This window comes from Eptesicus fuscus, chromosome 5 (genome assembly GCF_027574615.1).
Source record: "Eptesicus fuscus isolate TK198812 chromosome 5, DD_ASM_mEF_20220401, whole genome shotgun sequence".
In the NCBI taxonomy this organism is placed as follows: Eukaryota; Metazoa; Chordata; class Mammalia; order Chiroptera; family Vespertilionidae; genus Eptesicus; species Eptesicus fuscus.
In genome coordinates this window covers 77,989,709-78,012,149 of record NC_072477.1, presented here as the reverse complement: position 1 = coordinate 78,012,149, position 22,441 = coordinate 77,989,709, and the positions used below count along the sequence as shown (strand labels likewise).

General features: G+C 45.1%; 3 protein-coding genes across 4 annotated transcripts; 2 read left to right on the top strand and 1 right to left on the bottom strand.

Moving 5' to 3' along the window:
• The first annotated feature begins 3,637 nt into the window (after positions 1 to 3,637).
• TINF2 (TERF1 interacting nuclear factor 2) lies at positions 3,638 to 6,358 on the top strand. 2 transcript variants are annotated; one of them, XR_008556160.1, is made up of 9 exons: positions 3,638 to 4,162; positions 4,308 to 4,412; positions 4,493 to 4,594; positions 4,673 to 4,780; positions 4,865 to 4,961; positions 5,135 to 5,597; positions 5,684 to 5,751; positions 5,880 to 5,949; positions 6,079 to 6,160. XR_008556160.1 is itself a non-coding variant. In XM_008158452.3 (9 exons), the coding sequence occupies exons 1-9, from the start codon at positions 3,971 to 3,973 to the stop codon at positions 6,262 to 6,264; spliced, it is 1,413 nt and encodes a 470-aa protein (XP_008156674.3). In that variant the 5' UTR covers positions 3,638 to 3,970; the 3' UTR covers positions 6,265 to 6,358. The 2 variants fall into 2 exon arrangements, 1 of the variants encoding a protein (XP_008156674.3); XM_008158452.3 differs by having other exon boundaries at positions 5,858 to 5,949; positions 6,079 to 6,358.
• A 470-nt stretch (positions 6,359 to 6,828) lies between these two features.
• Positions 6,829 to 14,426, bottom strand: GMPR2 (guanosine monophosphate reductase 2). Its single transcript, XM_008158453.3, has 10 exons — positions 14,015 to 14,426; positions 13,520 to 13,633; positions 13,285 to 13,404; positions 10,217 to 10,300; positions 9,887 to 10,060; positions 8,954 to 9,035; positions 8,758 to 8,864; positions 8,527 to 8,569; positions 7,585 to 7,744; positions 6,829 to 7,380 (listed from the first exon to the last, which is right to left on the bottom strand). The coding sequence occupies exons 2-10, from the start codon at positions 13,604 to 13,606 to the stop codon at positions 7,191 to 7,193; spliced, it is 1,047 nt and encodes a 348-aa protein (XP_008156675.1). The 5' UTR covers positions 13,607 to 13,633; positions 14,015 to 14,426; the 3' UTR covers positions 6,829 to 7,190.
• A 76-nt stretch (positions 14,427 to 14,502) lies between these two features.
• On the top strand, positions 14,503 to 21,897 carry NEDD8 (NEDD8 ubiquitin like modifier). Its single transcript, XM_054716476.1, has 4 exons — positions 14,503 to 14,607; positions 20,480 to 20,527; positions 20,693 to 20,775; positions 21,533 to 21,897. The coding sequence occupies exons 1-4, from the start codon at positions 14,590 to 14,592 to the stop codon at positions 21,627 to 21,629; spliced, it is 246 nt and encodes an 81-aa protein (XP_054572451.1). The 5' UTR covers positions 14,503 to 14,589; the 3' UTR covers positions 21,630 to 21,897.
• Positions 21,898 to 22,441: the final 544 nt, after the last annotated feature.

The following is a 22,441-nucleotide window of genomic DNA, read 5'->3' as shown; positions in this document are numbered from 1 at the left end:
AGCCACATGGGCCGGGCTCCATCTTGATCTCTTATTCCTTCTAATCCTCAGGCCACCTTTCACTCTCCTGACAGTCATTATGATGATGAACTACCTGAATAATAACAGGAATACTATGGAAAGACCTGCACATTTCAGACTTTATTCAAGACATCGCTAGAGAACCCCCAAAACAACAGGGGAAACAATAACACCAGAGGAAATTTTAGCTTTTGATACCTATAGCTAACAGTAAACTATACAAACTAACTCCTAGCCAGGTATCAGAGAAAGGTCTAATTCTTGGAGTACTTACTCATAAATCCTGCTCATAGTGCTAAGTGTGAGAGCATGTTCTTCCTTGATCCCTGCTCTCTGCACTAACTGTTGGGAACTCAGTTGCTTTATTCTGCTCTACTTGTCCACTGTTAGGTCTGAGTCCCTCTGCCAGGGACTGGACCTTTATGGACACCGGGTAGTAGATGGAGAAGCCACGAGAAGTTGTGGATGTATAAGAGAATCTTTATTGTAGAAGCTAGTGGCCATGTAGCCATTGCTAAAAGGAGCCATTAGACAAAGTAGTCCTATACAATAGGTAGCCGCACACCGCCTAGTTAAATCATCTTTCCCACAAAGCAGCAGCAGCCTCTGTCCCCACAGCTATTATCTGAGCAGCCGCGTGCTGCCTCTAGACCAGTTGTTGGCCGCTGCCACTGCCTCACACAGCAGCAGCACCTGAGCTCTCTAACCTCAGAGTCTCAGTAGCCTCTCCAGCCTCACTCTAGCACACCAGCTGGTCAGTAACATGTCTTATACTATTTAGACAAAAGAGGCTTCTTTCCAAGTAGTGACCTCACTAATTTGGGTTATAGAAGGGCGCAGTGTACCGTGAGATTGCTGTAACCTTGCATCTGTATATAGTCCTTGGACACCCAGGCCCTGGCCATCTGGCGTACTCTGGCATGGTTGCCAAACCAGGTAAACATAAAACTTCACACTAAAAGCTTATTTACCTCAGTTCCTTTTACTAGTACATCCGACTTTCAACAAAAAACTACAAGGCATACTAAGACAAAAAGTACACTGTGAAGAGACAGACCAACTATCAGAAATGATACTGGACACAACGGGTCCGAGGCTGCCGGTCACTACTTGAACCAAATTAAGAAGAGACAGGCTGAATCATATATGAGCATTTATTCCAATAATACTGGCAGTATGGGGAGGGCAGTCGGTCATCCTGGAAATTCTGCTCTCATCCCCCTGGCTTGGTGACTGATTATATACAAGTGAAAGAGAAGATAACAACATGCAGCTGCAAGTGTAAGAGGGAAAGGAGGCGGGTAGGGTCTGCAGTCTGGCTTTCAGGAGCTCCACGTCCTGATAACAAGGTGGCTAATCTTCTATGACGTTACAAACAGCTCAGCCCGTTCCTGGAACCAGAGAATGGTCAGCATTCCCGAGGCAAACTCCCGGAGGGGGTCAGGGTCCAGGCACAGCAACCAAATCAAAGTGTGTCCTGTCCTTCCTTGGACTGTTCTCAAAATGTATTTCTTTTCTGAGTAATGGACCCATAGAGGCATCTTATCTTTTTACAGCCTTGTTTCCTCCTCCAGTTTCCCAGGGCCTGTAAGAAAACTCTTAGCTATAGTTAGTAAGATGAATAACTATTAAACAACTCTCTCTCTCTCTGTGTCATCAATGATGAGAGAGAATCATTGATCAGCTGCCTCCTGTATGCCCCACACTGAGGATTGAACCCACAACCCGGGTGTATGCCCTGACTGGGAATCTAACCGTGACCTCCTGGTTCATAGGTAGATGCTCAACCACTGAGCCATGCTGGCCGGGCAGTGGCTCTATTCTTATTACGTGCCCTTCCTTTTATATGCCCTTCCCCCTACCAAAACCAGATTCAGATATGGCAGAGATATTGATATGGCAGAGATATTGGAATTATCAGACCAGGAATTTAAAACTATTAATATGTTAATGGGTTTAATGAAAAAAGTGGACAACATTTAAGAACAAGTGGGTAGTATAAGCAGAAAGATATAAACTAAGAACCAAAAGGAAATACTAGAAATAAATAACACTGAAACAAAAATGAAGAGTGTCCTTGACAGGCTGATCAATAGATGAGCATGGCTGGAGAATTGATAAACCTGAATAAATGTCAATAAACATTTCCAAAATGTTTAGAAAATACAAAGAAATGTAAAGACAAAGACAAAACAATATCTAAGAAATGTGGGACAATTATAAAATGCACATGAGAGTACCAGGAGAAGAAAGGAACAGAATATTTGAAGCAATAATAATCAAGAATTTCCCAAAATTAATGACAGACACCAAACACAGATGCAGGAAGCTCCGAAAATACCTAGCAGAATAAAAATAAAAAATCTACACCTAGGCATATCATATTCAAACTGCAGAAAATAAAACACCAAATGAAAATCTTGAAGCCTGGGGGTAGGAGAAGGGACACCTTACCTACAGAGGAGGAAGGGTAAGAATCACAACCAACTTCTCTCCAGAAACCATGCAAGTATGAAGAGAGTGGAATGAAATGTTTAGCATATTGAAGGGAAAAGCCCACCAGCCTAGACTTCTGTATCCAGCAAAATTGTATTTTAAAAGTGAAGGAGAAATAAAGACTTTCTCAGGCAAACAAAATTCAAAAATTTTGTCACCAGGAGACTTGACTTGCAAAACACGTTAAATTTTCTCAGAAAGGGCAACGATATAGGTCAGAAACTCAGATCTACATAAAGGAAGAACTTTACAGAAAGAATAAATAAAGGCAAGATTAAAAGGGAGGTTATCAGAATTTTATACATATCCAATTGGGTGCTTTTGGGACCTCCAACTAAATGTCCCCCGGACAGCTGAACCTGTGAATCGCCTCAGACCTTGGGTGGAGGCCGGAGGCATATGGAAGCCATTCCTGTGTCTAGGGAAAGAGTTAGCCCGTGGAAAGGGTAGTTTCACTAAAGCCCTGTAAGGTAGTCAGGGCAGGTAATTCGTTCGAGCAACAAAAAATATACACTGTGTGCCGGGTTCTGTACGTGGCGATGGGAATAAGTAGACACCAGGAAGGGTGACAAGGAGACAGACGAGTAAAACGGTCCATGAGGGGCTGGCTGGACTAAGCGCACAACAGAAAATCGAAAAATGAAACTATTTTACTTTAAAAACATTTTTTTAAATTACAGAATACAAAAAGAAATACAGAAAAGCACACAAATTACCCACAGAGTCACCAACCAAAGAAAACCAGGTTAACAACCTGATGTATCCTTTCAAACTTTTGGAAGGTGGCGCCCTCTCCTGCTTTGTAAAAGGAAGTTCAGTTCTCCCTGGAAGGCTTAGCGGCGCCGGCGGGAGGCCTGGGATGTGAGGAATTTCAGTGGGTGACGGGGATGCAGGGGACAAGCGGCCTGATCCCGCTTTACAGGCTAGAAAGTCAAGCCTCAGAGAGGGCCGTGACTTCTGTGCAGGTTCCGCCTCGAACGGCGGGGCCGGAGGACCCCCACGGGCTGTGACGGGGCCTCGCCGCCCGCCCAGGATCTGACGGAAAGGGCGGGGCGGGGCTCCAGGGCGCCGTCACGTTCCCCGCCCCCGCCCGTGACCCATTGGTTTTCCATCACCGCCCTTTTCCGGGGCAAGAAACACTGGTCGCAGGGCCGGAAGCGCGGTAGCCCGCGGGTTCGAGACCACGGCGCCGTTTAAGGCAGAGCGAGCGTCCTGGAACCCTCGGGCCGCTAGATCCTTCACCCCGGCTCCCGCCCAAATTGGAGAAAACCTACAAAATCCTGGCGGCCTATGCAAGGGCGCTGAGTCGGATCGCAAAGCACACGGCGTCCACCGGAACCGCCGAGCCTGAGGGCCGCCGGAAGCCCCGCCCCTGGGCGGAGTCAGGAAGCCTTTCGGGGCGGGCGGGGGCGGGAGAACCTAGGTCCCGCCCCCGAGGCCGAGCGCGCCTGCCATGGCCGAGACCCCGGGCGCCGGCCCCGCTGCCCTGCGCTTGGCTGCCGCTGCCAACTGGCTAGTCGTGCGCCGACGCTACGTGGAACATTTCCCACGGGTGTTGGAGTTTCTGCGGTCCCTGCGCGCTGCTGCTCCTGGCTTGGTTCGCTACCGCCACCACGAGCGCCTATGTATGGGCCTAAAGGCCAAGGTAGAGCCAGTGAGCCGAGAACAGGAAGAGGGGAAGGGGCGGGATGCCAGGATCAGACTAGGACAGACCGCTTGGCGGGTTGGGAGCGGTTGCAAAAGGGGAGCTTGCCCCGAAGTGGGAATTCTGAACTCAGTCCCATTCACAGGTGGTGGTGGAGCTGATCCTCCAGGGCCGGCCTTGGGCCCAGGTTCTGAATGTCTTGAATCACCACTTTCCAGAGTCTGGACCTGTAATGCGGGACCCCAAAGCTGTAAGTGATCCCTGGAACAGTCCCCACCCACAGTTAATCCTTGGTGCCCCTAATTTGTCTGCCCTCTTTACCTTCAACAGACAAAGCAGGATCTGAAGAAGATCTCAGAGGCACAGGAAGCCTTTTGCCAGCAGGTGAAGTTGCTGGCAGAGGCCCCTGTGGATTTGACTTGGAAGCTGCAGGTGAGACTAGTTAATTTGGAAGCTATGATATGGCTTTCTTTTCTAGTCCCCTTCTGACCTGCTTTTTTCTGTCTGCAGGAACTTGAACAAGAGTATGGGGAACCCTTTCTGGCTGCTATAGAAAAGCTATTTTTTGAATACTTGTGTCGGCTGGAAAAAGCACTGCCTACCCCACAGACACAGCAGGTTTTCCTAGGCCTAAACACAGAGGGCAGAGTGTGGGGTGGTTGGACCAAGGTCTGTGTCATTATGCTCTCTCCCTGCCCACAGCTTCAGGATGTGCTGAGTTGGATGCAGCCTGGAATTTCTATCACTTCTTCTTTTGCTTTGAGCCAATATAGTGTGGACATGGGGTGGCCACTTCCAGGTACCAGGGCCATCTGGAAAAAATTAGAAATTTGGGGGTGGAATATGTAGCCTGAGACCTTTTGAGACAGCCAGCCCATTATAGGGGTTACATGGGCTTGAGACCCAAGAAACCAGACTGAGTTTATGTGTTACTGTCTGTTCTCTTTATAAGGAACATTCTTTTCTTTCTAGAGTGCTCCGTTACTAATTCAATGAACATGTCAGAGCCCACGGAGCCCAGTCCTCCTCAGCAACCAACACCAGCACTCCATCCGCCTGTGCCAAAAGCCAAGCCTGGCCCACACCTTCCTCACGGAGCAGCCTCAAGAAAGCACCCAGAACCTCTGGCTGGTCACCACTTCAATCTGGCCCCTCTGGGCCAGCGAAGAACCCAGTCCCAGTGGGCACCCAGGAGGGTAGGCCATAAGGAGCGCCCCACAGTCATGCTATTCCCCTTTAGGAATCTGGGTTCACCAACCCAGGTCATATCTAAACCTGAGAACAGGAAAGAACAAGGGACACACGTGGCAGTTCCAGCAGGTGATGCCAGCACGAGAACAGCCTCCACTGGAAAGTCTAAGAGTCCGGCCCAGACCCTGGGCGGACGGACTGTGAAGGAGAACCCAGTTGACTTGTCTGCCTCGGAGCAAAAGGAGTGAGTGGAACAGTTGCTTCTGCCTAACAGCACATTCCTTGCCTGCTTTCCCTTCATCCCTTCTTCTTTGCTTGTTCCCACCCCAGGAATTGCTGGGACTGCCCCATGGAGCCCCTGAGACTGTCATTATCACCTCCTATGGCCAGGAAGCCAGGTAGGTATACTGAGTCAGGACTGGATCAGACAGCCTCCTCTCTTGTGACTCTTGAGGGCCTGTGTTCACCTAGAGGAGTACTGTGATTCTAGTTTCCTTCTTGCAGTGTGTCCTCCATCTCTGTGCAGCCCTGTCATTACCATAGGGGACTTGGTTTTGGACTCTGATGAGGAAGAAAATGGCCAGCGGGGAGGAATGGTGAGTAAGGAGGAACAGAAAGCTGGGGAAAGAGATGGGGCAGAACAAGACAGAAACCCATGCTCGCTGAATATGGAGGACTCAGGGAATGTCTCAGGTGACAGGATCTCCCTGCTCCTTTCTCTGCAGGAGTCTCTGGAAAACTATGAGAAGACAAAGTTTGACACCCTAATCCCCACCTTCTGTGAATATCTCCCCTCTTCTAATCCCAGTGCTGTATCTGCCCCTTCCCATGACCATATAGACTCCTCTGATAGGACCAGAATGCCATCTGCATCTTGCCTGTCTCCTTCCTCATCTCTACAGGCAGTTTAGTGGGGATAAAGTGGAAGCCCAGCATTGGGTTGCTTGACTGTATGGCCCAAATTACTTTGTAATGCTTGATCATTAAACTTTCTGTTTGTTAAAACACTGTGTTGCTGTGAGGGAGGGGAATCTAGGCCTCTATAAGGTCAGTGTAAATCATTCCTTAGAAACAGAACTGGCCTCTCCGGGGCTAAAAGAATCCCTTTGCTCTTTTACTTCCCTTGGAAAGTGTTGTTCAAGTGTATCAGAAAGCTTGTACCAGGGCTGAGAACCTGGATGAGAAATTTACTTTTGCTATTCTGAAAATATCTGTGTGTGTTCTGATGCCAGAATATATACTCTGTAAATTTTCATGCTGCCAGGTTATCTAGGGGGTTAGCACTTGAATGGAGATGCTTCACAGAAAAAGTACTCACTGTCCTTGACTCCACTGGGTCAGTGCCATCTCCACCTCCACTTTCCTGGAACCAGCACCCAGACGCCAGGCTTGTGTAGAAAGCCCCAGAATCTCTACAGTCACTGGGATCTCTTTATAGAGATACTTAAAATATATAAACACTTAAGAGCTTTTTAGATATTCAAAGATCGCATTTAATGAAGCTGATTGTCAAAACATGATTCTAAAAGCCTACCTCTTAAGACCATGGCCATATCTAAAACATTTATGTACTGTATGAATCAGTATCCTTTTTCTTGTAGTAATCTTCAGAAGCTGAGTCTCCAGATTCCCATTTGATTATCAACTTCATTTTCTCAGCCTGCCTTCCTTGCTTCCTCCCCAGTGAGTGCGTTTTGTGGATGCAGATAGAGAAGTACAGCGTTATTGCAGGAACTCTCAGGAGTGAGATGATCAAATAAAAGTCGCAGCACTGGGATGAGTGAGGGGCCCACTGTAGTTTGATGCCGGTGGCTTGGGAGGGCAAAACTGCTCAGACCTAGCTCAAGTCACTGAAGGTTGGATTCACCTGCTGGGTGACACGGATGAAGGTAGTTCTCCGACTCAGCTCCTTCAGCTTAGCTGCTCCTACGTACGTACATGTGGAACGGATGCCTCCAAGTATGTCTCGGATGGTATGTTCCACATCCCCTTTGAAGGGCACCTCCACCGTCTTTCCCTCTGAGGCCCTTAAAGGAGGAAAATTTTTCTTACTTTTTCCTTCTGGATTCCTTAAGCCAAATGACTCTTCCCCAGTCCATGTCATTAAACCCTGGTTCACCACTTTTCTCCCAAGAACTAGACCACCCATCTCTCAGCAGCCCTGAGTTCTGCCGCCACCCTACTTAGCCACACCTTCCAAGAACCCTCAGCTCCTGGGCCTCTACACGTACCTGTACTCAGCAACGCCCCCAGCATACTTCTTCATGGCTGTTTCAGAACTCATTCCGTAGAAGAGCTTGTATTTTTTGCCATTCCTCTCGACGAGCTCACCACCTGACTCACTGTGCCCAGCCAGCATGCCACCCAGCATCACAAAGTCAGCCCCTGCCCCTATCAATGAGAGGAAAGAGATGAATGTTCACGTGCCCACCCACCCGCCGAAGCAAACTCACACCAAATTCTAAAGCCACTAGAGATTCCCTGCCTGGCTTTGCTCTCTCTTTTTGCTGCTTTTGCTGTCTTCTGGTCATTTCTTTTTACTTTGCCCAGTTGAACAAGACTCACTTCAAGTGTTCCAAGAGCAAAGGCCTCCAACTGTAGTGTGAGCAAGGATCACCTGGGAAGTTGTAAAAAATGCAGATCTGGCCCTAAACGGTTTGGCTCAGTGGATAGAGCATCGGCCTGCGGACTGAAGGGTCCCAGCATCGATTCCCGTCAAGGGCATGTACCTTGGTTGTGGGCACATCCCCAGTGAGGGGTGTGCAGGAGGCAGCTGAATTGATGTTTCTCTCTCATCGATGTTTCTAACTATCCCTCTCCCTTCCTCTCTGTAAAAAAAAAATCAATAGAATATATTTCAATAAATAAATAAATAATGCAGATCTGCAGCCCACTTTTCAGAGCTGGATTTTGTAACGCTGAGGGCATTTACATTGCCCAACAGCCAGCCCAGGGGCTGGTGCAGATGGTCCTGGCCCACACTTGGGAGAGTCCATTTCAGAGTCTCGGCTGGCTTACCCCGATGACACCACCACAGGCTTCAGGATCACGAGTTCATATTATGAAAGAACCTGAATGGTTTCCTCAGCCTTTCTTAGCCTGATCCTAGACCCTCAAAGGTGACGCATCCTCTCCTATAGGATCCTCCTCCTGTGCCCTCACAGTGTCCTTACCGAAAGCCTTGGCCACATCCCCAGGAGAGCTGCAGCCTCCATCCTGCAAAGTAAGAAGCAACGTGAAGAAACAGCATGGATTTCCCAAGCCCTCTCAGCAGTGTCCCCACAGTCCACCTCAAAGCTGACAGGAACCCAGGAGTCCTGATCCACCTCTATCAGAGCTTTCATACCCAGTAGAAAACCCAGATGTTTGGCAGCCTCATCCCCTGCTCTGCCCTTGGACCTTACTGAAATGATGTGGCCTTTGAGGCCATGAGCAGCATCTGCACACTCCATCACTGCACTAAGCTGTGGATACCCGACTCCAGTTTTCTTCCGGGTGGTACACACAGAGCCTGAGAAGAACGAGACAAGGATGAGAGAGAAGTGCTCCATAGCTATGTGCCACTAAAGATAGCCAATGGCCCCCAATAAGCCAGCTTACCTGGTCCAATGCCCACTTTGATGATGTCAGCACCAGAGAGGATCAGCTCTTCTACCATCTCTCCTGTTACCACATTCCCTGCCTAAGAGCAATCAAAACAGCATTCTTAGGGTCAGAAATGAAGAGGAAGTTATGTGCTCTCACATATAGCATGCCTGGATCAGGTCCTTCCAACATTATTACAAAGAAGGGTACCTGGGTTCCCTCTGCTGGGCCCTCAGAGCTTTTAGACCAGCCACTTCAAAGGATCCTGCTTCCCCAGCTGAGGTAAGGGGGTTAGCCACCAGTGTCACTGTTGCATTAGGGTGAAGCTGGGGTCCAACTGGACCAAGATGAAATTTGATTTACCAAAGAGACCCAAAAATTTCCTGCCCTTAAGCTGTTAAGTGATAAAACCTCTCTGGCTTAGGGAAAAGGTGAAGGCATGATGATGAAGGCTATATACCCATCTACATAGCATTTGCTTCTTTTTGTTTTGTTTTGCTTTTTTGTTTTGTGTATTTGCTTCTAATGAACAGAAAAGAGAGCTCCTTCAATGCTGTGAGGAAAATGAGGTCTTATCATCATTCCCCTAAGCTTGTAAAAAAATAAGATGTTACATGTGATCCCTTTAATAGGATTGTAGTTTTATGTTCATTTCGGTAGGCAGGTAGATAAGTATCACAGATATGTACAATGCATAAGCACATGATTTGGTGAGTAATGTTAGGAACACTGGATTTACAAAGACAATGTATCAAGGGTCAGAGATTGCAATGACCAATAAACATTTTAAGCATGGAACCTTGGATAATCACCTAGTAACATGATTAAGCAGACCAGGAAAATAAAAATGCAGCAGAGGAGAAATAAACTGATGCAACAAAAATAGAGTGGCACAAAAGAGGGGAAGAAGGAGAGGAATGTACTAACTACAGAGTAATAGAAACATACCATGATTGTGTGTCCAGGGAAACGTTTCCGTACATCCTTTACAAATTCAACAAAGTGTTCAGAGTAGCCATTTGCCACGTCCAGACATATATATTTCATCTGGGGAATAGCTTCCAGGATCTGTTCTAGCTGCTCAAAGTCAGAAGAGCCTGTGCCTGAGCTGGCAGCCAGATGCTGTGGGAGAAGCAGGACATTGGCATGGGAGGCATTAGACAGCTGTGGCATGTTTGAAAAGACCTGATGAGCATCTAAGAGTTGATCCCCAGGAAGCCAAGAAAAGATTCATGGAAAAATGAGAAAAGGAAGGGATCACGAGAGGGCCAGTATTACCTCAAGACAGTCAGGATTCTGGCTGGCAAACTCTTTCCACTGCTCCAGGCTGTAGTGTTTGTGGACAGCAGTGAAGAGGGAGAACTGAGAAGAAAGAGCCATCAAAAAGGAGAGAACTTTATTAGGATTTCTTTTTCTAGAAGGAGACCTTTATACTATTCTGTCTGAGGGGAAAAAGGACTGAGGTCTGGAAAGAAAAACTTAAATAATTTAAGGGATTCAGGTGAGATTTTTAATTCAACCATTTGTCTCCCTACAAATCTCAGTAGGACTTTTTACCATAGCTAGTACTGTCAAACACTTCCACCGAAGCACTAAGTTATCTGGTTTGGATCACCTGCCAGCACATACAGTGCTTCTGACTTAAAAGGTGACAAAGGTGACAGGACAAGCTGTTGGTGCAATAGGACAAGGAGTAGACAAGAACCATGAAGACGCCGGACAGAGCCGGTGTCTGCCTACACTGACTCGGCCCTTCCTTCTATGGTAACCTGGTAGAACTAACCTGTTTTTGGTATCTCTGGTCAGTTTACTCACAGCAATTCAGTGAGTCTAAATGCTCAAAAAAGGTGCCCTGGCTGGGTGGCTCAGTTGGTTAGAGCATTGTCTCATGCGCAGGAAGGTTGTGGGTTCAATTCCCAGTTGGGGCATATACCTGGGTTGCAGGTTCGATCCCCTGGTCAGCGCATACCTAGGAGGCAACCAGTCAATGTGTCTCCCTTACATTGATGTCTCTTTCCCCCTTCAGAAAACTATATATATATATATATATAATAAATGCTCACAAAAGGTAAGGCCTTAAGTTTAATGGAGCCAATTAGACGCTACCCCATCCTTTCTCCATCTCCACTGGAGTAAAGGACAAATTTTCTTGAGACAGGGACCAACCTGAAAAGTTTAATTCATTCGATCTATTTCAGTCAACAAAGTTCAAGGATATAATGACTCACTGGACTTGTATTTTCTAGCTCAACAAATTGCAAACAATATCCCAGTACTTTGAGAAAGGCATTCAAAGGCCACTGTGAATGCTGGTGTTTGTGCCTTAAAAGTGCAGGCATGCAAACAGATGAGACAGCAGTTGACTGAGACAGCACAAGTCTTGCAACTGGCAAGAAATCCAAGGAAGCCATGCATCAGCCAGCAGTAAGGAAGTGTTACTGTGTTATACTCAATCAGAGATCACCACCAACACTACCTAGCTGGTACTGAATTCTGCTCTCAGCAACACTCTGCCATCAACATGCTGACAAAGGAAAATCACGCTAGGAGGTCGGCAGACCTTGGAGATAGTGTCGCATGATAAGCACATCCAATTATATAGCAAACTAAAGATCTAAAAAAGATTCATGCTTGCACTCAACCTTTTTATTATTACTGTGAGACGTGACGCTTATCTCTAAAATCTGATTTCTTTAGCACTCAACAGGATTTAAAAGCCAGTCTCAACACAAAACATCAAAACAATGCCCACAAGTTCCATGTGTTACAGCATGTCTATTAACACTGAAGTCAGATTCACCATTCCTCAACTCAACAGGGCAACAGCAGGATTCCTAGATAGTTAGTGCACAGCAACAGCAATACAGTACTAAAATAATAACTACCAACCTCAGAGAAATGACAGCAGACATTCCACAGAGACTTAACAGCAATCCAAAATAAAGAAAGGGAGATGAAGTCCTGAAGGTTAACAGAGCCTCAAGCAGCAACAGAATCCCATCAACCAAGGGCTACGTGGATTAACAGAAGAGTGCATATGTTCTCAAGAGTACCCAGAGTAACTACCTTCTACAAATATAGAAGCAGGTATTATTACTGACAAGAGTAGCATCTACTTTGAAAGCGAACAATAACCTGTATATAAGAAAAACACTCCATTTTGGGCACATCCCACAAACTCCCAGGAACCTACGACTTAAGATTAAAAAAAAAGAATAGGCATATTATAAAATTAATAAGCTCCTCTCTAGGATCTCCTAGTTAGGAATTTTTAAATGCTCAAAATGTATTTAGTTTCTGGACTAAAACAGTGAATGTTTAGTTTTCTAACAATGATGTAACAGGAGAGATGCATGTGACTTGAAGGGGGTGACCTGGGGCTGGGAAAAGTTGGCAAGGTGTATAAAACTGCTGCACAAGCCCTAGCCGGTTTTGCTCAGTGGATAGAGCGTCGGCCTGCGAACTGAAGGGTCTCGGGTTCAATTCCAGTCAAGGGCACATGCCCGGGCTCAATCCCCAGTGGGAGCCTTGCAGGAAGCAGCCGATCCATGATTCTCTCATCGTGGATGTTTCTATCTCTCTCCTCCTCTTCCTTTCTTTCTGAAGTCAATTAAAAAAAAATATATATATATATATATTTCTTTATTGATTTCAGAGAGGAAGGGAGAGGGAGAGAAGGAGAGAAACATCAATAATAAGAGAGAATCACCCATCGGCTGCCTCCTGCTCGCTCCCTACTGGGGATCAAGCCCGCAATCCAGGCATGTGTCCTTGGCCGGAATCGAACCTGGGATCCTTCAGTCCACAGGCTGACGCTCTATCCACTGAGCCAAGCCAGCTAGGGCTAAAAATATATTTTAAATAAATAAATAAGTAAAACTGCTGCACAGGCCCGGCCGATGTGGCTCAGTGGTTGAGCATCGACCCATGCACCAAGAGGTCACTGGTTCGATTCTGGTCAGGGCAAATGCTGGGGGTTTCAGGCTCAATCCCCACCAGAGGGCATGGAAGAGGCAGCTGATCAATGTTTTTCTCTCATTGATGTTTCTCCCTCTCTCTCTAAAAATCAATAAAAACATATCAATTGATCAGGAAAAAAAAAGTGTGAATACACTTTTTGGGGACACACTGTATATCAGAAAAATAGGATCAAAACTTAGCTTTGAATCTCATGAACTTACATGGCTCTTTGAACTTCCCAGATACTGGAGAAAAGAGAAAATTGGAGCATCCAGATTGTTAATTGCCAGAGAGTTGATCTGGGATGGGGATGGGAATGCAAATAACCCTGCAGTCAGTCCAAAGAGCTGGACACCACGGAGGAAGCAGCATAAGCGAAGGCCTACCTTACAGAGGACCTTGGCCATTTCAAAGGTGCCCACAGTATCCATATTGGCAGCAATGATGGGGATCCCAGTGTACATCTGCTTTGAGTTGCGAAATGAGAAGGATCTTGTGAGATCCACCTGCAGATATGAACAGGAAAACTGAGCATTTCATTCATCCAAGAAACAAGTACTGCATGAGGAAAGATACCAGGAGTCTTTCTCAGTCCTGGTCCACCAGGGGAAGCAGGCTCACCTCACTTCGAGACTTAAGGGTACTGCGTTTGGGCCTCAACAAGACATCCTTGAAGTCCAGTTTGACGTCGTTGTCTATGTGAGGCATGGCGGGGGCTCCGGGGTAGCAACGAATCTGAGGGTTGGAAGGTAAGGAAAGACGAGACGAGGGAGCTCAGTCAATAACAAGCCTTAATGCCCTGTTAGGGCTGGCGGCAGGGCTCATCTCTCTCCTCGCTTAAATTGTGCAAAGTCGGGGCATTATTGGTCAAGGCGTGGTCGGTCCCTGAAGACTGCCATCTCCGACCGGTCCCACGGTCGCGATTACCCTCGGTGTCTCCATCCCAGGGGAGAATAGTTGGGAGGGAATCGTGAGTGACCCTAAACAGGTACATTCTTTACACTACTTTTCCTTCTCCCTCCCCTGCAAAAAAGTAATGAGGTAAGAGAGTGATTGGGGGGCGAGAAGGAACGGGGGAGGGGTCCCACAACCTGTTTCCGGAATAGGGGTACTCACTTCCTGTGACCGTGGCCAAGGTGGCAGTTGACCGAAGTTCCCCTTGCTTGGCAACTAACCTCGTGCAGCCCCGCTAAGCCTTGTGGGCCACGCCAACAGGTTCCGCTAATTGCGGGCAAGAACGATTAACTGAGGAATTCCAGCTTCGGCGGCGGCTGTGCGAGATCTTCCTGTTAACAGAGTTCAAACACTGAGGTTGCCGTTGGTCTGAGAAGCAGACTACAACTCCCAGGGTGGAACGCGCGGGGCTGCCCGCAGGCAGGATGGGAAAAGTAGTTCGTTCCGCCCCGTCTTCCCACTAGACCCTGCTCGCTGGGGACTCTCAGGATCGCGGAGGCGTCATCTCTGCTCTAATTAAGCTGGCCGCCTTCTTTTTCTTTAGGACGCCACCGAAAGTAAACGCGGGGAGCATTTCTGAGCCTTTGGGGAATCCCGGGGAAAGGAGGGGGGAGGGGAGGAGCCAGCCAATGACCCGGAAGCAGAAGTGACTCCCACCGACAGAGTGCTGGGGAGCGGCAGCAGCCACCGCAGCGGTAGAAGCAGCAATTTGTGTGCAGACCCAATACTGGAAGAAGATGCTAATTAAAGTGAAGGTGGGAGCACCTCCAGCTTTGCCAAGATGCAGTGGTACTGGGCTGGCCGCCGTGCCTTACGGGAGAAGCGGGGAAGGGAAACCACGCCTTTCCAGAGCCTTGAGGGCGCTGACACCCTCAGGGCTCCGCGCGAGGGGTGATGGGAAGTGGGGGGACTCTAGATGTCTTTGATTGCGAGGGGCCGGCCCAACCAAGTGACGGCGGGGTTTCTGTCATTCCTGCTTTCTCGCCAGACGTGACATGACCCTGAAGGCCTCCTTTGTCGGGGTTCTCGCTGTATTCAGACCCCCCCGCGGTCAGGGAGAAGACCTAGCAGCAGCTTGGCTCCACTCTCTCTCAGATTCTTGGAATAAGCTCAGGTGTCCGTGCTTCATGCCCGGGTTACCTGCTTCTCCCAGTCCGAGCACCGCACAAAAAACGTTAGCCTGGGAACCCGGGGTGAGGGTCGGGGGAGGGAGGAGGTGGTTCCAAGGCTAGATCGTAAGTCTTCGCTGGTTGTCGTCAAGGTTTAGTATCTCAGCCGGCCTTCAGAAGCCAAAACTGGGAGTGTTCAGTCAGGACCTGCCTTTCTGAGCCAGGCATCTTGGGCCAGCCTCACTTCCTTGACTGAGGCGGGTTAGTTAGTTAGTTAGTTACCAGCAGTGCCCTAGTTCTTGGTACTAGCAGTGTTAACTTCATCTTCTCTTCAACTCCCATTATTTTTCCATTCCCAACCCTCACCAGTCCTATCTGCTATTTCCTCTTTTGTGTCTGCAGACAGACAAAAATTAACAATTGATGCAGTGCAACATTAGTTTGACTTCTTTACTTTTGAGTAAGTCTATCGTTATTTAATCAGCTCCTTAGTGTATTTGCTATATATAATAGCCATTCTTAACCTCTTCAGTTCTTCCAAACCACCCCTTAGCTAAGGATTGAGGCCAAACGGCATGGCCAAACTATATTGTTTTTCAAACTTGAGTAGTGGCCTATAAAAGAGTCACTAATTGTGAAGTCAATTTAAGGGTTCAGTGGGTAGTGTGCAATGTTTAAAAAAAATAGAAATATCAGGGTATACTTCTGGGTAAAAGTATTGTGTTACTAGTTCATATGTATTTCTCAATATGGGTCACTGTCAAAAAGTGTGAAGAACACTAGCAGATCAGTGCTTTTATCTTCTTTTCAATGCATAGGGTTTCTTGTGTCCCCTGAGTATACTGTTAGTCTAACAAACAGGTTATTACTATACTTGATGTTCAGTGTTTTGGAAACTCTTTTTAAAATATCAATCTACATTAAAAATATTTTAACTCATGTCTCAGACACCCTCCCCCCCAAAAAAAAACACCCACCTTATTATGTGTGCTATGCTTTGACATTTCATTTCTATCCTAAGTTGATTTCATAACCCATTGATGGTTGAGACCTGCAGTTTAAAAATATACTGTTATAGATGGGCTTCTCAACTTAAAAGTGTTTAAGAATCACCTGGGGATCTTGTGAAAATACTGATTCTAATTCAGTGGGCCTGGGATGAGACCTGAGATTCTGCATATCTAACATGCTCCCATGTGATGCTGATACTGCTTGAGTAGCAAGGTTCTAGATTTTGTATCTCTGAACTAATTTTTATTTAGTACTTCTCTGAAATTGTCAGTTTCCTTTCCTGAAACACTCCTTTTTACCTTTAAGTGGGTTTCTCTATCATCCATCTCTCTTTTTTGGTTGTTGTTTGCTACATTTCTCTATACGTTAAATACGTATAAAAGTGATTAGTTAGCTATGAGTTATATAAATGATAGGTTTTATTGGCAGGACTCCTTGATCAGTTACTAATTTTTCAACTTTTCTCTCCCCTTAGCTGACTTCTTCCATATCTCTTTCTGCAGTCCTTTACAGATCCTTCTGATTTAAATCTTCTCTTGATACTTCATCTTTCTAAAATTAAATACATCATCTTCTGTCTTAAGCTGGCTCCCCAATAATCATCTCATATATTGATCCTGCAAATCTACCAGGTATCTGGAACTTAGTTCTTTAGAGTCATTTTTCTCTTTTAGAATCTAATTTTTCCTTTGATATTTCTTGTTTGGTTTACTTTTCATTCCCATTACACTTATTCTGGTCTGGGGTCTCATTAACTTATGCCTTTATTTATGTGTGAGGCCTCCAACCAGGTTTTCATATGGCCATGCCCTCTCTAAAGTCTAGAGTCTAAATCGAGACATAATATACAAAATTATAGTGTACAGATCTTTAAACTTCTTCATCATATTGCTCCCTAACCCCAGATCCTGCATTAGTACCCTCTTAGCAGATAACTTTGGGCAACCATCTTTACTATCTAAGCCCCATTTTTCTCATTCAAATATTTTTTAAATATGTTTTTGTAATTGATTTCAGAGAGAGAGAGAGAGAGAGAGGCAGAGAGAGAGAGAGACATCATTAATGAGAGAGAATAATTGATTGGCTGCCTCCTGCATACCCCACATTGAGGATTGAGCCCGCAATCTGGGCATGTGCCCTGACTGGGAATCAAACCATGACCTCCTGGTTCATAGGTTGACCTTAACCACTAAGCCATGCTGGCTGGCTCACATATTTTTTAAACATAGAATAAAACCCAAAATTCTTCAGGGTTCAGTTCAGTGAGTTTTTAACCACAGTATCTACTCATGTAACCATAAGATCTAGAACATTTTCACTCCTACTCTCTAAAAGGTTCCATAGGTTAGTTTTGCTTGTTTTAGAACTTCATATGAATTACAATGCATAATTTTTGTGTCTGTTTTTTTTCACTCAGCATTATGTCTGTTGTTGAGTATACCTGTACTTCCTTCTTATAATTGAGTAGTATTCCATTGGATGGCAGTGTCACAGTTTGTTTATCCATTCTACTGTTGATGAACATTTCGGTTGTTTCTAGTTTCTGGCCATTATGAATAAGAGTCCTATGAACATTGTTATACAAGTCTTTTTGTGGACATATGTTTTTCCTTTGGATAAATACCTAGGAATGGAATTAGTAGGTCATGTGGTAAATATATATAACTTTATTTATTTATTTATTTAATGTATTCTTTTACTTTTTTTATTTTAGAGAGAGAGAGAGAAACATCGATTTGTTGTTCTACTTATTTATGCATTCATTGGTTGCTTCCTGTATGTGACCTGACGGAGGTCGAATCTGCAACCTTGATCGGAAGGATGCTTTAACCAACTGAGCTACCCGGCCAGGGCTTGATACTGTAACTTTAAAAGAAATTGCTAAACAGTTCTTCAGGTGTACCATTTTATGTTCCCACCTGCAGTGAATGAACATTCCAGCTGCTTTGCACCCTTGCTAGTCATATCAGCCATTTTTTAAAAATATATTTTATTGATTTTTTTTACAGAGAGGAAGGGAAAGGGATAGAGAGTTAGAAACATCGATGAGAGAGAAACATCGATCAGCTGCCTCCTGCACACTCCCCACTGGGGATGTGCCCGCAACCAAGGTACATGCCCTTGACCGGAATAGAACCTGGGACCCTTGAGTCCTCAGGCAGATGCTCTATCCACTGAGCCAAACCGGTTAGGGCCATATCAGCCATTTTTATTTTAGTTGTAATACTGGGTGTGAAATGTTATTTTATTTAGGTTTAAATTAATCAGTGCTGATTTTCACTTACCATAGCATTTTGACATTGCTCCTTGTATTTGGACAGTAGTATTCAATATGGCACTTCCTTGTATATATAGGTCTGTTCTATTAATTATATGGCTCAGTGTTTCTTGATTGTAAATCTTCACTTGAAAAATATTGTTGGCAAAGGCTGGATCACTTAATTTCTTTTATATCCCCTCCAGCACCTAAAGCAGTGTGTTGGGCTTAAGTTCATCATAGACTTGTTAAATAGCATTGAATGCATTCCTGGGTCACAGTGAGCAGATCTGAGGGAAGAAGCCCAGTATTGCATGATATATAAAGAATATCTTTTAAATTTGTTCAGTTACTTTTTAATTATGGGCAACTTCAAACATATACGACAGCATAGAGAAAGACATAATACACCCTTTACCCAGCTTCAAAAACTATAATTTCATGGTCCATCCTATTTGCACTCACCAATCCTCCTTAGCTGATGTTTTCTGAAACAAATCCCAGCATATGTAACTAATATGTTTCAGTATTTAGCTATAAAAAAGAACTTTTTTCTAATATAACCATAATGATCACACCTAAAAGATTAACACTATCAACAAATGTACTCTTTTGTCTCATAATTAGTTTGAATCTAATTATAAACTAAGGTCAGACATTACAATTGGTTGATATGTGTTTTAAACTCTTTAAACCTGTAAAGCATCCTTTTCCCTCTATTTTCTTGTTGAATAAACTATATTGTTTGTCCCATAGAGTTTCCTACTGTTCGGATTTTGCGGATTACATCTCCATGCTGTCTTTTTTTTTTTTTTTTAAATATATTTTATTGATTTTTTACAGAGAGGAAGAGAGAGGGATAGAGAGTTAGAAACATCGATGATAGAGATACATCGATCAGCTGCCTCTTGCACAACCCCTACTGGGGATGTGCCCACAACCAAGGTACATGCCCTTGACTAGAATCGAACCTGGGACCTTTCAGTCCGCAGGCCGACGCTCTATCCACTGAGCCAAACCAGTCAGGGCTCCATGCTGTCTTTTAATACATTCCTCTTCTACCTGTTTTTCTTGTCCATTGTTAATAAGATCTAGAACCTTGATTAGTCTTTTCTATGTGTTCATGTGTGAAAATAATTCATAGGTAGTGGTGTGGTAAGTACTTTTTTGTTGTTGTTTTGTTTTGTTAGTCCTCACCTGAGGATATTTTTTCCATTGATTTTTTTTTTTAATTTTTTAGAGAGAGTGGAAGGGAGGGGAAGAGACAGAGAGAAACATTGATGTGAGAGAGGCACATTAATTGGTTACCTCCTGCACAGTCGGGCCAGGGATCAAGTCTGCAACCAAGACACATGCCCTTGACCAGAATCGAACCCACAACCCTACAGTCCGAAGGCTGGTGCTCTATCCACTGAGCAACACCAGCTAGGGCAACTTTTTTTTTTTTTTTTTTAGATTTTTAAAAATATATATTTTTATTGATTTCAGAGAGGAAGGGAAAGGGAGAGAGGGATAGAAACATCAATGATGAGAAAAATTCATTGATTGGCTGCCTCCTGCATGCCCCTTACTGGGGATCGAGCTCACAACCCTGGCATGTGCCCTTGACCGGAATCGAACCTGGGACCCTTCAGTCCACAGACTGACACTATATCCACTGAGCCTAACCTGCTAGGGCTAGAACACCATTTTAAGTGCACAGTCAGTAATTGTATTAGGATGTCAGCAGCCCTTAGCCTATGGAAGAAGTCAAGAAGACCAGAGCTGCAATTTAAGATTTACACAGAAGTCTGGAGAAGATATGGGAGAATAGAATGTTGAATTCTAGTGTTACTTAAAAAGTTAATCAGAGGTGATCTCTGATATCCTTGAGAATTCTTTGAATTATCTAAATGTTAATTTCTACCACTGATATACAACAAGATCCTTCTGACTCAAAGGAATGCTATCTTTAGGATACCTCTCATTGCTATCTCAAGCAAAAATACCATCGATTCTAGGGGGGTGGGGTGAGGTGGGGGATGTGAAATGACCTGTGGGACTAAGGTCAAATGGTTCATAGAATCTTGGCCTCTCAAACACAGCCTAAAAATGTTTGATGAATTTAGATGTGGTCAGCGCCTTGCGATTCTTCAGAGCAGCTTTGCCAAGAATGTACATCTGTCTCTTAGAAGGTAGTAGATCCCCAGAGACCTAAGAGACAAATTGTACAGTGGGCTGTAGGACTCATGAAACCCTTGCCTGTTTCAGACGCTGACCGGAAAGGAGATTGAGATTGACATTGAACCCACAGATAAGGTAATACCGCAACACATCTTCATGCCTATCTCCCTACATTTGTGTGGATATGCTGATGAACTTAGTCCTTTGCTTTCATGCTGTCTGCATAGCTCTGTTCTTTGCATTTCCATGGTCCTACCCCTGTCTACCACGGGTAGCCCCTGACTACTTGTACTCCTTAAGGTGGAACGAATCAAGGAACGTGTGGAAGAGAAAGAGGGAATCCCCCCACAGCAACAGCGGCTCATCTACAGTGGTAAACAGATGTGAGTTTGGCATGGAAATGAGGGTGTGGCAATCTTTTTTTTTTTTTTTATAATGTATATACTAGGGAGCTTTTTTTTTTTTTTTTTTTAATATATTTTATTGATTTTTCACAGAGAGGAAGGGAGAGGGATAGAGAGCTAGAAACATCGATGAGAGAGAGACATCGACCAGCTGCCTCCTGCACGCCCCCCACCGGGGGATGTGCCCGCAACCAATGTACATGCCCTTGACCGGAATCGAACCTGGGACCTTCCAGTCCTATCCACTGAGCCAAACCGGTTTCGGCAAGGGTGTGGCAATCTTACATGAAGATGAGGGAGCAAATACTGGGGACGGAGGAGTCTGCTGCTTTTTACTGGTGGCCTAGACCCTTTGACAATTGAGTGAGGCCTGTGAACCCCTTCTCAGAATCAGATTTCTGCAGACATAAATAAAATACATAGAATTACAGAAGAAGCAAATTATATTGAAAATATTTTCAAGATACCTGCAAATAATTGTAATATGTGAAAATACCTAATTTCTATTGTTAATAGGTTACCCATATTGCTAATACCACTATGGATTTTGCCTATGTTCAAAATTTAAAGAAATTTTAGATTTCAGGTAGGAGTTAATAAAAATAAAGATGTAACTTTTATCTCTCATCTGAGTTTATAGACCTCTCCCCCACCCCCAGAGAGATCCATGAAACCCAGGTTAAAACCATGTTCTAGATGATTTTTCTAATCCTTTTGATGCCTTCTTTTCCTGCAGGAATGATGAGAAGACAGCAGCTGATTATAAAATCCTCGGTGGCTCAGTCCTCCACCTGGTGTTGGCTCTAAGAGGAGGAGGTGGTTTTAGGCAGTGATGGACCCTCTCTCCATTTTACCTCCTTACCCTGTCTCTTGTAATGAGGCATCATATGTCCTGTCACTCTCTGGGACACCAGAGTCACTGCCCCCTCTCCTGGATGCCCAGCCTTGTGTGTCTACGGGTAGGAGACTGTGAGGACCCCAGGATGCAGTGTTCCTGTCCCAAATGGCCCCTGCTGGCTATTGGGTCTTAGTTTGCAGTCCTGTGTACTTCCCTCTCTTATGGTTATGTCCCTGGTTGTCAATAAAATATTTCTTGGCCTCCTCGACTCTTTCTTCTGTTATACAAACATGACTGAAGTCGAAATGGACTCAGTGCACACCCAGTTACAGCAGGCTGAAAGAGTAGGACAATGGAAGGGATTGTGCCCTCAGAATGACTACCACACTGTCAGTGGCAGTGCTGTACTGGAGCCAGATCTCACCAGTTCATGAGAGCTCATTATTGGCCTCTCTTTTTTTTTTTTTTTTTCTTTATTGATTAAGGTGTCACATATTTGTCCTCATCCCCCCATTCCCATCCCACACCCCTCCCCACGGATGCCCCAACCCCCTGTTGAGCTTAACCATTGGATAGGCTCATATGCATGCACACAAGTCCTTTGGTTGATCTCTCCCCCCTCCCCACACCTTTCCCTATCCTCCCTCTGAGGCCCGATAGTCCGATCAATGCCTCCTTGTTTCTGGTTCTGTTCTTGTTCATCAGTCTATGTTGTTCATCATTTCCCCTAGATGAGCGAGATCATGTGTCACTAGAGATATAAGAACTGAATGTGAGACGAGCAATAATAGTTATGCTGACAGGCAA

What these genes read in the sequence shown, in the direction of transcription:
- TINF2 (XM_008158452.3), top strand. Translation starts at nt 3,971, where the DNA reads ATGGCCGAGACCCCGGGCGCCGGCCCCGCTGCCCTGCGCTTGGCTGCC. An exon ending in GTATGGGCCTAAAGGCCAAG is followed by an intron (nt 4,163 to 4,307) that starts GTAGAGCCAGTG and finishes TCCCATTCACAG; the next exon opens with GTGGTGGTGGAGCTGATCCT. An exon ending in CTACCCCACAGACACAGCAG is followed by an intron (nt 4,781 to 4,864) that starts GTTTTCCTAGGC and finishes CCCTGCCCACAG; the next exon opens with CTTCAGGATGTGCTGAGTTG.
- GMPR2 (XM_008158453.3), bottom strand. Translation starts at nt 13,606, where the DNA reads ATGCCTCACATAGACAACGACGTCAAACTGGACTTCAAGGATGTCTTG. An exon ending in TGGCCAAGGTCCTCTGTAAG is followed by an intron (nt 10,301 to 13,284) that starts GTAGGCCTTCGC and finishes CTTTCTTCTCAG; the next exon opens with TTCTCCCTCTTCACTGCTGT. An exon ending in CAAAGTGGGCATTGGACCAG is followed by an intron (nt 8,865 to 8,953) that starts GTAAGCTGGCTT and finishes CGTTCTTCTCAG; the next exon opens with GCTCTGTGTGTACCACCCGG.
- NEDD8 (XM_054716476.1), top strand. An exon ending in ACATTGAACCCACAGATAAG is followed by an intron (nt 20,528 to 20,692) that starts GTAATACCGCAA and finishes GTACTCCTTAAG; the next exon opens with GTGGAACGAATCAAGGAACG. An exon ending in ATCTACAGTGGTAAACAGAT is followed by an intron (nt 20,776 to 21,532) that starts GTGAGTTTGGCA and finishes CTTTTCCTGCAG; the next exon opens with GAATGATGAGAAGACAGCAG.